The sequence below is a fragment of the Helianthus annuus genome, chromosome 8 (assembly GCF_002127325.2).
Source record: "Helianthus annuus cultivar XRQ/B chromosome 8, HanXRQr2.0-SUNRISE, whole genome shotgun sequence".
NCBI classification, from domain to species: Eukaryota; Viridiplantae; Streptophyta; class Magnoliopsida; order Asterales; family Asteraceae; genus Helianthus; species Helianthus annuus.
In genome coordinates, this window is record NC_035440.2 from 119,689,129 (window position 1) to 119,704,731 (window position 15,603).

At 34.8% G+C, this 15,603-nt stretch overlaps 1 protein-coding gene across 2 annotated transcripts; it reads left to right on the top strand.

The window, feature by feature from the left end:
• Positions 1-408: 408 nt before the first annotated feature.
• On the top strand, positions 409-15,244 carry LOC110873270. Of its 2 annotated transcripts, none has more exons than XM_022122201.2 (28): positions 409-659; positions 752-938; positions 1,770-1,882; positions 1,985-2,095; positions 2,238-2,384; positions 2,477-2,806; positions 2,887-3,020; positions 3,546-3,667; positions 3,763-3,854; positions 3,943-4,165; positions 4,572-4,638; positions 5,253-5,401; positions 5,928-5,998; positions 6,067-6,240; positions 7,218-7,289; positions 8,371-8,469; positions 8,538-8,627; positions 9,017-9,092; positions 9,221-9,314; positions 9,439-9,508; positions 9,608-9,787; positions 10,332-10,454; positions 11,147-11,230; positions 11,312-11,496; positions 12,335-12,473; positions 12,570-12,629; positions 14,100-14,204; positions 14,926-15,244. In XM_022122201.2, exons 1-28 carry the CDS (start codon positions 564-566, stop codon positions 15,037-15,039), a joined length of 3,507 nt encoding a protein of 1,168 aa, XP_021977893.1. In that variant the 5' UTR covers positions 409-563; the 3' UTR covers positions 15,040-15,244. The 2 variants fall into 2 exon arrangements, with proteins under 2 accessions (XP_021977893.1, XP_021977895.1); XM_022122203.2 differs by having other exon boundaries at positions 1,776-1,882.
• The last annotated feature ends 359 nt before the right edge of the window (positions 15,245-15,603 follow it).

Sequence of the window (15,603 nt, forward strand, 5' to 3'; positions counted from 1 at the left end):
ATTCCATACTCGAACAATGTTACCGACCATGATTCTTGTGTTTGACAATTAAGAAGTGATCGTTTTTCTTCTCTAGTTGCTAACTCAATTTGGTGCAGGTTTAAGATAAGAATGATTAATAGTTTCTAACTAAAACATTTGTAGTGTCACCCCTCAAAACAAACACCAATCATTAGTACTACCTTGTTAAGTACTCGAAACAAGCTGAACTTAAACCCCAGATCTCATGAGTTAAATTAGCCAAGCTTCAACTTACATCATAGACAACACACGTCTAAACTCAACTTGACATGACTCGTTTACACAACATACAAAACTCAAAACCTAAGGGGGCAAAAGGCAAGATAATCAAAACTAGCAAATCTAACGTCTACTACTTAAAAACTGCTTAACCCTCACACCTACAACTTTTATTTTTTTCTTTTTCAGGAAAAAATATATATTTCATCCTCTGATTATTGTTATTCCCCTTCGTCTCATTCGGTTTCTCTCTCTAGAACCCCCTGTTTCTCTCTCTACGAGAGGACGAACGAAGACGACAACAACAAAGAAGCTTCACAGATATGGTCTCTACGCGTCGCAGTGGATCTATATCCAACAACAACAACAAACGATCATCATCTTCTGAACAGAATCATCCGTCACCGAAGCGTCCAAAGGTCCGAAAATGCTATATATTTTGCTTTATTTTGCGTTAATTTGTTCAATCTCATGTTTATTGATTCGTTATTGGATTGATTTCGGTTTTTAGGTTGAAAATGGAGGTGAATCGGAGAAATCGACGGCAGAGGAGCGGTTACAGCCGGCGGCTGTGGAGAATTCGAAGGAATTGAGCTCGCCGACGGCGGCGGATCCGCCGGAGAATGCCGCCGTGAGCTGCGGGAAGGACGGAGAGGTTGCTACTCGGGCTGCTTCTGTTGTTACTCCGATTGCTCAAGGTTAGTTGTGAATCTGTTGCATGTTTGTTAGTGGAAGTGTTTGTTGTTGTTGTTATGTATTGTTGAATGTAATTGTTGTCTTTGTAGGTGTTTAGAATGTATGATGGAATGATGAATTGTATATGAGTGTAGTTAGTGAAATTGGCAGGGTTTAGAATGAAATTAGGTCTGTGCATAAGTCAACATAAATGCATGTTTGTGCTTATATAAATTTAGGTGCAATGAAAGTTGAGAGTTTGTATTGGCTGCATCTGGCGGTACTCCGACTGCTCAAGGCAAGTTGTGGTGTAAGTCTGTTGCATGTTTGTTACTAAAATAGTTTATTGTTCTGCATTGTTGAATCTAATCTGTTGTGTTTGTAGCTGTTTAGAATGTAAGATGGAATGATTAATTGTGCATGAGTTTTTTTAGTGAAATAGGCTGGGTTTAGAATAAGGTTAGGTTTGTGCATAAGTCAACATAAATGCATGATTGTGTTTATATAAATTTAGGTGCAATTAAAGCTGAGAGTTTGTATTGGCTGCTTCTGTTGGCACTCCGATCGCTCAAGAAGTTGTGTTGTTGCTGTGGTGTAAGTTTTAAATCTGTTGCATGTTTGTTAGTGGAAGTGATTGTTGTTAGGCATTGTTGAATCTAATCTGCTGTGTTTTTAGCTGTTTAGAATGTAAGATTGAAATGATCAGTTATACGTGAGTGGTGAGTGTAGAATTGTAGCTACTGAACTAGTCAGGGTTTAGAATAAAGTTAGGCTACAAGTGAACATAAATGCCATGATTGTTTATGTAAATTAGGTGCAATTAAAGCTGAGAGTTTGTATTGGTTAATATGAAGGGGCAGTTCCGGTTTTAACTGAGAAACCGCGAGCATTTACTTCATGGAAGCAACAAAATCAAAGATGTGAGACGGCCGCACCGTGGTGCAGGCTTCTTCCTCAGACGTCGCTGGTTTGTACTCATCTTTAAAAATGAGTAATTACATGATACTATTAGGACACACAAGCTTCTTGTTTATTTCACCAAATAGCTGAAGTGCATTGTTTCTTGTAGAACCAAACAATGACTCTTTATACAAGCAGCTTTTCAGTTGGATCAAGCAAGAATGCTAATCTTTTAATTAAAGATATAAGTGCGGTTCTTTGCAGTATCAAGCTCAATGAGGTATGGAGTAAAAATTCCGATTTCATGCCACCATTTTAGGGATTAAGCACAAATAGTTCATTTGGATTATAGAAATATTTGGAGATGAACTCCATATTTTCTACTTGCAGTATGAATACTTACTATTTGTCGACATGATCAGCGCGAAGGCGGTTCTGTAGCTATTCTTGAAAGCAAAGGAAGCAAGGGATCTCTTTATGTTAACGGGAAGACTATCAAAAAGGGAACAAGTTGTGTATTAAATTCAGGGGACGAAGTTGTTTTCGGTTCTCATGGGAATCACGCTTATGTATCCTTCTTTTAGCAAAGGAAATTCATTAAATGTTAATGCATTTTTGGTTATTTTCATTTTCTACATTTTTCTTAACCTTTTCCAAATAGATTTTCCAGCAACTGCCAAATGATGTCTTGTTAAAAACAACAAAAGCGCGGTATCTTGAAGGACTTGCAGGGCGTGTAGGGGACGCATCAGCAGTTGCAGGTGCTTCTATATTGGCATCTTTATCTAATCTGAGATCGGATTTATCTCGTCTGAAGCCAGTTGTTGAAACTGAAATTCGTCGTCGTAATCATGAAAATGATGAGACTGATGGTCCAGAAGTAAATTCAGCTACAAATACAGGTAAAGATAGTGCATCTGAAGTTGGAGCTACAAGCAAAATCACCCCTCTTGGAAGCAGCTTAGACCCAAGTCCTATCGAAACAGGAAACGTAAGTATCTTTTTCAACTATTGATTCAAGGTTTTTTAGCAGTTATGATTGGGTTTATATTCACATGTATTTTTGAACAGGCATTAGATTCACGACCTGCATTGGCTCCAGGAATGTCTGTAAGATCTGCATTGCTGAAGGAAGAGATTCTTGCTGCGATTATTGACGGGCGTGAAGTTGATGTTTCTTTTGATGAATTCCCATATTATTTAAGGTTATATATTAAAATAGCACGTTAATGTTATAAACTTGGTTTTAAATTGCGTGATGTGCTCTGATGCGTTTGGTCCAAAAATCTAATGCAATGCGCTCTTTATAAAAAGATATTTAAACACAACAACTTATAAAAGCATACCTAAACTAAAACAACTGACATAATAAGAAGATAAGAGTTTAGGAACCATAATGGTCCAAATCAAGCATACGAATATAATAATTATTGAAAAATTCACCCATTTTATAAAATCTAGTAAAAAAAAACATAACAAACAATGTTGCGTGCATTGGAGCGCATTACGCGAAATCGGCACATTATTCTCGCATCATGTAAACGCAACGCATCAGCTGTGGCGATGCGCTCTCATGAGTGCATCCATCACGCATTATGTGCGCATTTTAAAACCAAGGTTATAAACATAATAAAAGGATATGCTACTTAAATGCGATTACTTTAAAAAGTAAAAGTAATTCCCATAAGCAGGTGTTTTTGAAATTTTGACAAACAAGCTTCTTTATGCAGCGAGAACACCAAAAATGTGCTTATTGCAGCTTCTTATATACACTTGAAGCATAGGGACCAAGTTAAATATGCTTCTGAACTCCCTACGGTGAATCCTAGAATCTTGCTTTCTGGTCCTGCAAGTATGTTTTTAATTCTACTTCTTTTACGGTTTACCATCTGATAAAGTTTGGATCTTTCTTCATGGTATGAATATATCATCTAAACATTTTTGTAGGTTCTGAAATTTATCAAGAGATGCTAGCAAAGGCCCTTGCGCATTATTATGGGGCCAAATTGCTTATATTTGATAGCCACTCGTTTCTGGGTGTAAGAATAAATCTGTTCGCATTCTATAGTTGAACTATTATAGAGTTGGTTTATAAAAATTAAATTTTTTTAACTGCATTGTTTCTAGGGTCCATCATCGAAAGCTGAGTTATCGAAAGACGGAAGTACTAGCAATGTTTCAAAGAGAGCTACTACTCTGTTGGCAGGCACTGCAAGTACCCCTAGTGAATTAGACGTAACGGGAAATGAAAATGTTCCTTCTTCATCTTCTCTTGACTCACAACAGAAAATGGTGGTTGACATTGTTTCACCTACAGCAGGAACCTCCAAAAGCCCCGCATTTAAATTGGGTATGTTATGTTAACATAGTTAACTAGTGGGTTACCACCCGCGCTCTGCAGTGGGTTCGAAACGTGGATTAAAATAAGCAAATTGCGAGTGTGAAAGTTGTTTGATGTTTTAGTTAAGGGGCTAAAGTTGTTTGATGTAGTTAAGTGGCTAAACATGTCATTATTGAAGTTGAGGGGCTAAACATGTCAATATTAAAGCTGAGGGGCTAAAGTTGTTTTAATTAAGGGGCTAAACATGTCATTACCAAAGTTGAGGGGCTAAACATGTCATTATTAAAGTTGAGGGGCTAAAGTTGGTTAATGCCAAAGTTGGTTGACGTGACAAAATAGCTTACTTATAGTATATATAATTGTTTATTCCATTTCTTTCCCTCTTTTTTAACAAAAGTGAATTACACATGTGTAGGTGATAGAGTAAAGTTTATAGGTTCTGCATCTGGAGGAAGCATATACCCTTCTTCATCCACTTCAAGGTGCAATTTGGTTACTGCAACTTGTTTGTTTGTCTTTGTGAGCACTAAGTTCATATTATGGTCGTAGAGGTGACCATTTTGACCCATATTTTAGAACGGGTCAGTTTAAGCTTTATCTCAAAAAGGGAATGGGTCAAAGTTGCATTAAGTGTATTTTAAGGTGTAGAGCCTCCTAAATTACTTTGTTAGAAAATTTAGACTATTATTGTAAAAATATAGCTTTTTGTAGTAATATTTTACACAATAAATATCCATCAAGCATAGGTATATAGATGGAAATTTTGAACCATTTTCTTATGAATGAGCCGATTTTGGGTTGTGTTATATGTAAAGGAAATGAGTCAAATAGGTGGAAAGTCACCCAAAGTGTATCGTTAGTGCATACAACTTTTTAAATCATTATATTATAATTTTGCTTTATTATAGCAAGAGAGCTTTCGTATACCGAATTAACACATCTTGCCACTTCCAGTTACATGTGCTTTATTACCGTATCATACAACCATCTAAATCAGTTTTAATAAAAAGTTGGTTTATGTTTGTCGCTCGTCTTGCCACCTTCCGTTACATGTTTTTTACTGTATTTCTTAGTTGCTATGTTTTTTTGATGTTAGGGGTCCAACTTCTGGGGCTCGTGGGAGGGTTCTTTTACCTTTTGAAGACAATTCTCTCTCAAAAATCGGTGTGAAATTTGACAAACCCATTTCTGATGGCGTTGACTTAGGTGGACTTTGTGATGGTGGTTATGGATACTTCTGCTCTGGTAATTTGATATTTAATCCATTTGCACATAAACTTGAAGTGGCTTGTTTTCTGGCATTTTTATAATTGAGTAAAATGCCATTTTTCGTCACTGAGGTTTGGCCAGTTTTGTGATTTTCATCCGAAGGTTTGTTTTTCCGCATCTGGATCCAAAAGGTTTGAAATCTTGTCATTTCATCCGGCTCGTTAACTCCATCCATTTTCTTTGTTAAATCAGGGGTATTTCCGTCGGTTTGTTAACTTAAAGGGTAGTTCAGTTTTTTACCTAATAAAGTAAAAAAGACCGAATTGCCCTTTAAGTTAAGAAAAAAAAGACTGAAATACCTCTGACTTAACGGAAAAAAATGGATGGAGTTAACGAGCCGGATGAAAATGGCAAGATTTCAAATCTTTTGGATCCAGGTGCGGAAAAACAAACCTTTGAACGAAAGTCACAAAACTGGCCAAACCTCGGGGACGAAATTGGCATTTTACTCTTTATAATTCTATCTAACGTGGTGTTTCGTTATGCTCGTTATCTCTACCAGCTAATGAACTTCGCTTGGATTCCACCAGTGTACAAGATCTTGATAAATTACTCATCAGCACATTGTTTGAGGTAGGTTTTGGCTTTTAGCATTATTATATTTTTTATCGCTTCCTAAGTGACTTTTTAATGTCTGGCAGGTTGTATCAAGTGAGAGTAGGAACATTCCTTTTATTTTGTTCATGAAAGACGCAGAGAAATCCATTGTTGGGAGCTCAGAATCATATTCCACATTTAAAGACTGGCTCGAAAAGCTACCAGAAAATGTTGTGGTAATAGGCTCACAAACTCACACTGACAGTCGCAAAGAAAAGGTACTACCCCTGAAAATAATATCACATGGTTGTTTGTTCTATAAAAATATTATTTTTTTGAAAACTAGTGGGTTACCACCCGTGCTCTGTGGCGTGTTCGAAACGTAGATAAAAATAAGCAAAGCGCGAGAGTTGAAGTTGTTTGATGTTTTAGTTAAGGGGCTAAAAATTTCATTGTTAAAGTTGAGGGGCTAAAGTTGTTTATTAGTAAAGTTGAGGGGCTAAAGTTGTTTATTATTAAATTTAAGGGGCTAAAGTTGTTTTAGTTAAAGGACTAAACATGCCATTAGTAATGTTGAGTGGCTAAAGGTGTTTATTATTAAAGTTGAGGGGCTAAAGCTGTTTATTATTAAAGTTGAGGGGTTAAAGTTTGTTTGATGTGGTTAAGGGGCTAAACATGTCAATATTAAAGTTTAGAACATGTCATTAGTAAAGTTGAGGGGCTAAAGTTGTTTATTATGAAAGTTGAGGGGCTAAAGTTGTTTATTATGAAAGTTGAGGGGGTAAGTTGTTTTAGTTAAGGGCTAAACATGTTATTATTAAAGTTGAAGGGCTAAACATGTTATTCTTAAAGTTGAGGGGCTAAAGTTGGTTAATACCAAAGTTGAGGGGCCAAAGTTGGTTGATGTGACAAAATAGCATATTTTATAGTATATAATATAATATGATACTGACTGAATTTTCCGACACTCATGTATAGAGAACTAACCTCAGTCTGTTTGAAATAAATTTCACACATTCAACTTTGGGGCATAAGGGCATTTACCATAAGCAGTTATGAAACTGATAGAAGTCTGAACAAACTTTAGGATTTTGAAATTCTGTGCATTACAGTTTTGAGAGGACACTAGACTATTCACTATCTGTATGTTTATTTTCTTTTTCACTTGTATATCTTAGGTTTGTAGATTTTTGAAGGTGTATTGATTTGTCTAATGTCTTTGTTAATAATTGCATTCAATTTGCTTTTATTGCAGTCACATCCTGGTGGTTTGCTTTTCACAAAGTTTGGCAGCAATCAAACCGCTCTGCTTGACTTTAATCTTCCGGTAATGACTTTTGCCTCTAGTGTATCACCTGTGTGAAAAATACTTGCAAGATTAAACCTTATATGAAACCTTGGTGTAATAACTTAAAAAAGCAGAGCACTACAGGGGTCAGGGTTAGCAAGCATTTTACGGTTTCATTAGTCATTAGTTATCTATGTTGTCAAAAGCGCGTCGGGCGCGCGCCTAGGCGCTCAGGCGCAGCGGGGCGTGGCTATAGCGCCTGGTGGTTGCTCAGGTGAGAATCTGGGCTTTTTTGCAAAAACACTGATCAGGCGAGCGCCTAGAGCCAGGCGCAGGCGAGAAAAAGCGTGGGCTTAGGCGCAATGAAGAAGATAAAGAGAAGTAATGAGCCTATTGAACTGCAACAATAACCTTCTGCTCCTGCGTTTTTCTCCCATTCGTGTTTCTTTCTTCTATTTGCAAGAGCGGCGCTCTTTTTTTACAGATTAGGGTTTTATTAAACGGTTTATTTATTTATTATTGGGCTTCCTTTTTTATTTTTGTTATCTTTGACTTGTTGGGCTTTCGTTTCTTTTTGCTATTGATAATTTGCATACACGATTCCTTCCTTGCTTAAAACTATTGTTTTGATATAATTTATTATTACTACCTTTTAAATTTTGATGTACAGATTTTATATTTTATATATATTTTTTTGATGTATAGATTTTATATTTTATATTTTTTTAAACATCTTTCCTTTTTCTTATATCTATGAATTATATATACATATTAGATTTTTTTTACATTTGTAAAACAATATTAATGTAATAATTGTTGTTACTTATTATTAAACTAGCCCTAAACAAGTATAGAACATGTCTAAACCTCTAAAAATAATATATTTATACTATGCGCCTCGCTTAAAAAAGCCCTTGCTTTTTAAGCGCCTTGCGCCTAGGCTCCGGGCGAGGCCTATGCGCCTTTGACAACGTAGTTAGTTATTATAATGATCTAACCCTGTATAATAATGTAGCATAACATAAACCTAACAGAACATATTGAAAATATTACTAGCACTGTATGGATGCCATGCAATTTTCTTTTAATCACTTTGGAAAAAAAAATACATTTTTTTCAGGATATTGGAAGATTGCATGAAAGGGGGAAGGAAGTTCCTAAGGCAACTAAGCTTTTAACAAGACTTTTTCCTAACAAAGTGGCCATTCACATGCCTCAGGTTTGTGTGCTATTTCTCATTGGCTTCTTCTTTTCATGATTATATTATGAATTTATGAGCTTCTTCAGGATGAGAATCTCCTTGCTAGTTGGAAACAGCATTTGGACCGAGATGCTGAAACCTTAAAGATGAAGGGGAATCTTTATCATTTACGTAATGTAAGCAAGTTTTTATTTACAGTTGATTACTAATGTTACATTACATGTTCCATTATACATGTTATATCATACCTGAATAATGGTAGTTTATTATATGTCTGTAGCACATTGCGGAACTCTATAGTTACTTTTCAATACCATGTAATTTGTCCAGTTGCATACTATGTAGTTTATCTGCTTTGAGAAGTTATAGCAGAGACTCAACTAAAACGAACCGATTGTTTTTGTAGTGGCCTATGGTCAATTAAGTTTAAAATAAGGAGAGGTTCCAACTTTGTGGGACCTACCAAAAGGCAGTTGTAGCAATTTTATAGATATCACAGTAAAAGCTATAAAAGTATGATTATCTTTCAACTTTGATGCATAATGAGATGAAAATTACTATGCAGGTTCTTAACCGGACTGGATTAGAATGTGATGGGCTGGAAACATTGTGCATCAAGGATCAGTTGCTTACAAACGAAGGTATGCTGAGTCTTTTTTCTTCTATCACATAACATATATTATCTGTAAGATATATTCTGATTCTTTCAGATGGTTATTCATAAGATAAATTATTATTCAACCTAATTAAATATTTTGGCTATTTAAAGGCGCCGAGAAAGCTGTCGGATGGGCTTTAAGCCATCATCTAATGCAACATGCTCAAGCCAATCCAGATGCAAGACTTGTTCTTTCAAACGAGAGGTATTTGAAATTCAAAACTCAGCTGTCTTAGTTCTTTGTTGTTTCCTGTTTTTTATTTGTTAAATCATTTGTTGGGGGCTTCAAATAATGCAACTATGGACTTGTCAACATTGCCACCTGGCAGTATACAGCACGGTATTGAAATTCTCCAAGCAATTCAAAATGAATCCAAGAGCTTGAAGAAGTCTCTCAAGGTGATCTTAGTGACTTATGCTTTTGGATTGTTGAAATCCTTGCATATTGTTACCATAGAATCATACCAACTTTTGCTGATATGATATATACAATTATAGGATGTTGTGACGGAAAATGAATTTGAGAAAAGACTTCTTGGTGATGTCATACCTCCTAGTGACATTGGAGTAACATTTGATGATATTGGAGCACTGGAAAAGGTCAAGGATACATTAAAGGAATTGGTTATGCTCCCTCTGCAAAGACCTGAACTTTTCTGCAAAGGCCAATTAACCAAGGTTTTCACTCTATCTGATTTTATTATTTTTCTTTCGAATTTTATCATTGAACTAGTAGACGGTTTAGTTGATAGGTAGATGTGGCAGTTTGGATCCATTTATATACAAATGTGTCGATTTGGGCTATGTTTCTATAACGGGTCAAATGGCTTAAGCTAAAATATTCAACGAAAATGGGAACAGGCCATTCAAGTATTATTGTATTGATATAGTTTTGTGATCTTACTTACGCACAATAGCTTATAATAAAAGTAGAAAAAAGGAAAACAAAAGTGTATGTGGGGCGCCACAACCTGACCCATCACACAGCCCACTGACCCCTTCATTTCGCCAGATCTAGTTGTAGGAAGTTAAAGGTAACTGGTGGGTTACCACCTGTTGCGGGTTCGAAACGTAGATAAAAATAAGCAAATCGCGAGAGTTAAAGTTGTTTGATGTTTTAGTTAAGGGGCTAAACATGTCATTATTAAAGTTGAGGGGCTAAAGTTAATTATTATTAAAGTTGGAGCAAAATTGAGGTCTGATGTTAGTTTTGAAATTACAGCCATGCAAGGGCATTCTTTTGTTTGGGCCTCCTGGAACTGGAAAAACTATGCTGGCTAAGGCTGTGGCTACTGAAGCTGGTGCTAACTTTATAAATATATCCATGTCAAGCATCACATCAAAGGTTATTTTCTACAACTGTTTGCAGATAAGTTGATAGTGGTGCCAATTAAAACCCATTTACTTACGAATGGGTCGATTTGGGTTTATTTAATCCCAGACAGGTCAAACGAGCCAAACCAAGTTTTTTTATTCTTTTAACAAAAGAACAGTTCAACCAGATTAATTTTTTGTACTTTTCTCTAAGAAATGAACAAAAAAGTGTTTGCAAAAAGGCCCGTCTCAACTTGAACCTGTTTGACGTTATTTAACCCGCCATCTCTATTAGGGGTTGAATTACTCGAATCAAATTTTTCGAATAAATCTTTTTTTTTGCTCGACTTCAAATTCATTTAAAATATGTAAATCCGTTTTGGACTATTTGGGCTTGGTAATGGGCTATTTTAGGATTTAGATTAAATTATAGATTAATTTATACTGTAACCCAATTTAAAGTTAATTTGTGTGTATTATATATGAATAAAATAAATAAGTACGTATAATTTGAATTTGAATTTCGAATCGAATCGAATTTAAAATTATAAATTTGTATTCGATTTACTGGACTCGAATTCAAATTCTTGATAACCGAATCGAATTTAGTTGAATTTCGAATTTTCGAATCCGAATCTAATTCTGAACACACCTAATCTCTATCTAAGTTACTTCTTTAACAAAACTTTTGGTCACTTTTTTCTTTCTATTGTCTTTATGCAGTGGTTTGGTGAGGGCGAGAAGTATGTTAAGGCTGTGTTTACACTGGCTAGCAAAATTTCTCCCAGTGTTGTCTTCGTGGATGAAGTACGAGTATTAAATTTGTTTTATTTTGATATAATTTTGAATAAACTTATTGATAAAGCATACTTTAATTTATATTCCAAGGTGGATAGCATGTTGGGGAGGAGGGAGAATCCTGGAGAACATGAAGCCATGCGTAAAATGAAAAATGAATTCATGGTGAATTGGGATGGTCTTCGCACTAAAGATACAGAACGAGTTCTTGTTCTTGCAGCCACAAACAGACCATTTGATCTTGATGAGGCTGTGATTAGAAGGCTTCCCCGCAGGTATAATATGCTCCAAGTTTAGTATGTGTGGGTCCGGTAACGGGTGAAAAGGGTGGTTTTCAGTTTTTACACAGTTCAAAACCAGCCTGGTTGGGTTGACCAGAAACACTTTTTTGTTTAAATTTTTAGGAATAATTAGTTTCTAATATGATTTGAGAACTTTATATTATTTTATTAGAATCAATTTTTTTTAGTAAAACTAGTGGGTTACCACGCACGCTCCGCAGCGGGTTCGAAACGTAGATTAAAAGTAAGCAAATCGCGGGAGTTAAAGTTGTTTGATGTTTTAGTTAAGGGGCTAAACCTGTCATTATTAAGGTTGAGGGCTAAACATGTCAATATTAAAGTTGAGGGGCTAAACATGTTATTATTAAAGTTGAGGGGCTAAAGTTGTTTATTAAGAAAGTTGAGGAGCTAAAGCTGTTTGATGTAGTTAAGGGGCTAAACATGCCATTATTAAAGTTGAGGGGCTGAACATGCCATTATTCAAGTTGAGGGGCTTAACATGGCATTATTAAAGTTGAGGATCTAAAGTTGGTTATTATTAAAATTTAGGGGCTAAAGTTGTTTTAGTTAAGGGGCTAAACATGTCATTACCAAAGTTGAGGGCTAAACATGTCATTATTAAATTTGAGGGGCTAAAGTTGGTTAATGCCAAAGTTAAGGGCCAAAGTTGGTTGATAGGACAAAATAGCATAGTTATAGTATATGTAATGATTTGGGAGGTTTTATGCATTATACAGATTGAATGGCCCGTTTCTCATTTAGCTAACCTTTATTTTAATTTTACAGGTTCGACCCATTTGTATGCTAATCTTTTATGTTTTTCCTTTTGAAGATTGATGGTGAATCTACCGGATGCTCCTAATAGAGCAAAGATTTTAAAAGTTATTCTTGCAAAAGAGGATTTGTCTCCGGATATAGATTTGGATGCAGTTGCAAACATGACCGAGGGATATTCTGGAAGTGATCTTAAGGTTTAATTTTCTCCCTTTTTGTTTTTGTTCTGTAATCTTGAATAATTCGAAGTGCTGTAAGTGACCTTTTATGTCTCTTGATATGTTATATTACAGAATTTATGTGTAACCGCTGCACATCGCCCAATTAGAGAGATCATAGAGAAGGAAAAAAAGGTTTGCATATTTTATAGACGTAGTTTCAGTCATTTTTATTATAAACTAGTGAGGTTCTCCGCGCTTTGCGGCGGGTGGTGCTATCGTACCAAACCAAATTGAAACCAACTGAACAACATATCGGTACGATACTGGAACTCGTTATAGCAATCGAAAGGTAAAACCAAAAAATAAAGTCATTATATGCCCAAAAGGATATCGACGCATATTTTACATAAATCGAAAACCATAAAAACGAATATCAGTAATGTCTTTCGAAATGAATATAAGTATCCATTCCGATGGTACCGATACAGGTACTGATGTTGTTCGATTGGAATTGACGTGGTACAAATACTCGCTATAGTTTACGTTATTAAAAAACTTTATACTACCATCGAAGTTGTTCGCACAATGTTAGTTCAATTCGTCATGGTAAAGAACAGACAGTATAAGTTCGGTTTGTCAAGGTACCGGTACGGTATTCATACTCACCTATAGTTTATATATAAAAAGATACTATATACCGCTATCCAAGTTTCATATGGTATCTGTTCAGTTGATCACGGTAAAGAACAAATAAAATCAATTGTTCGGTTGATCACAGTAAAGAACAAATAAAAATCATTTGTTCGGTTGATCACGGTAAAGAACAAATAAAAATCAATTATATTGATCCGTTTGATTTTGAACAAAACTTTTAACAGACTGAAGACAAAAATAAACATGTCGCACATATTCAGAACTTTATAAAGTATTACACTATACTATTAGAATAATGAAAAATAGTAATGTCAATTTATATGCAAAAAAACTAAATATGAGTTAGATTTGATAGCATGTACATTTGTGCTTGGATTACTTAAGCTTTACCACTCCCAACTCAGTTTCGGGAAAAAACGTATCAATACAGAAAAAAATTCGACGACATACTAAAAATTATATAAAATACCGTATCTTAATAGTTATAAAAGAAAAAAAACATGCAAAATCAATTAAAAATATATTAATAAAATGATTAAATGTTAAAAATAAACAATATTAAAATAATTTTAAAACACTATTCATAGTGACTTTGTATTAATGTATATAATATATAATGGGTTGGTTTCGGGTGTTTGCAAATCTAACGGGACAACCTAAATTTTTGTAAATGGTTTACAATAAAAAGGGCCGAAAGTTTTTTTTTTTTTTTTTTTTTTTTTTTTGATGTGTGAACCTTCCAAAATCTGAATCATTTTATTCAAAAATTAGACAATTTTTAAAGTTAAAATGATGTATATATCAACATAGGTAATCTTTTTTGACACCGATTACAACAAAACTTAAAATATTTAGACAAAAGTATATAGGGTCAGCCGAACCCTATCTACCCAACCTTTCCTACTCATCTATTTTGCCACCTTTAAGTTCCGTGTGTGAAAATGTGAATGTTTTTTTTGTTTTTGTTGTTATGAAGGCACTTTTAATTTCTTTTTAATTGGATTGCAGGAGCGTGCTGCAGCTATAGCAGATGGCAAACCTGCTCCGGCTTTAAGTGAAAGTTCTGATATTCGGCCTTTAAACTTGGATGACTTTAAATTTGCTCATGAGCAGGTTAAGAACACACCCCCCTTTCTCGCCCATGAAAATTTAATCATCCAACTCAACACATATTTAAGAAAAATATGTCAGTTTTTCATGTATTGGGGTGGAACAATGGAAGGTTGGGTAATGGGCCAAAATGGGCCGTATTATAAAACCGGTTAAAGGGCACTTATATTCCTTTTTATTCTAACTGATTTATGTGCCTTTGGATACATGTCTGGCGACTATTATCCTTTTTGACCCACTCGTTCCATTTGACCCGTTTCCTTTATGGTTAACTTTTTTTTAGCTTAATCTAGTTTACCACTTATAGATAAAACACAACCCAAATAAACCCTTTTGTATGTAAATTCTAGAGTAAACTGCCAAAATGGTCCCTGAGGTTTGGTCACTTTTGCCACATTAGTCCAAAACTCAAATCTTTTGAATCTGGGTCTCTGTGGTTTCAATTTTGTTCCCATTTTCATCCAAAAGCAAAATCTAGTCAGATTTTTCAGTTAACATCCAGTTTTTCTGTCTTTTTCCTCCCTTTTAATGAAGGGGAAAATGGTCAGATTTTTTTAATTTGTTATAATAAAACGTTAAAAGACCAGTTTACTCTAAATTCTAATAGTTTTGGTACGGGTAAAAATAGGTTGGGTTGGCCCGAAACGCTTTTTATTATGGTGATATATGACAAAAAAGATGTAATATTTTATAAATAAAGTGACTTTGGAGGTTTTGTTGATAGGTTTGTGCAAGTGTGTCCTCTGAGTCTGTAAACATGAATGAGCTTGTGCAATGGAATGAGCTGTATGGAGAGGGAGGTTCTAGAAGAAAGAAGTCTCTCAGCTACTTCATGTAACATCTTTGTACAAGTATAGCTTCTTTTTCCATTTCTTTTCTTTTTATTAACTTATAATTATTTATCTTTTTTTCTGCAAATTGGTTAATTTATTTGACACAAATTGGGATAGGAATAAAAGTTATATAAATCTTGTACAATGGTTTATTTCCATCCTTTTAGTATTGTTGTATTTACGTTCGATTGGCATCTTTTAATGTTGAAATTAACATAGAGGTCAGAATTATGATTGAATTTTATTATTTTATCTTACATTTTCTCTCATAACGTTACCTTTTATATTGAACATGTCCTTAATTTATTATCATCAAAAAATAACAACACTTCGAAGATTTAGAAAGCTAAAGATCAATCTGAATCAATTGCTAATCTAAACTATGCTTGGCAAAACAAACAGGTCAGGTTGGTCAGCGTAACGGGTCAGGACGGGTTCCGGATAGATTCTAAACCATGTACCAAAGAAACTAGGAACATAATAATAAAAGCATCAATAACTAAAATAAAGTCTCACAAAACACAAGTCTTTGGTAATACAATGATTTTAATTTGTTATTATGGAGGTTA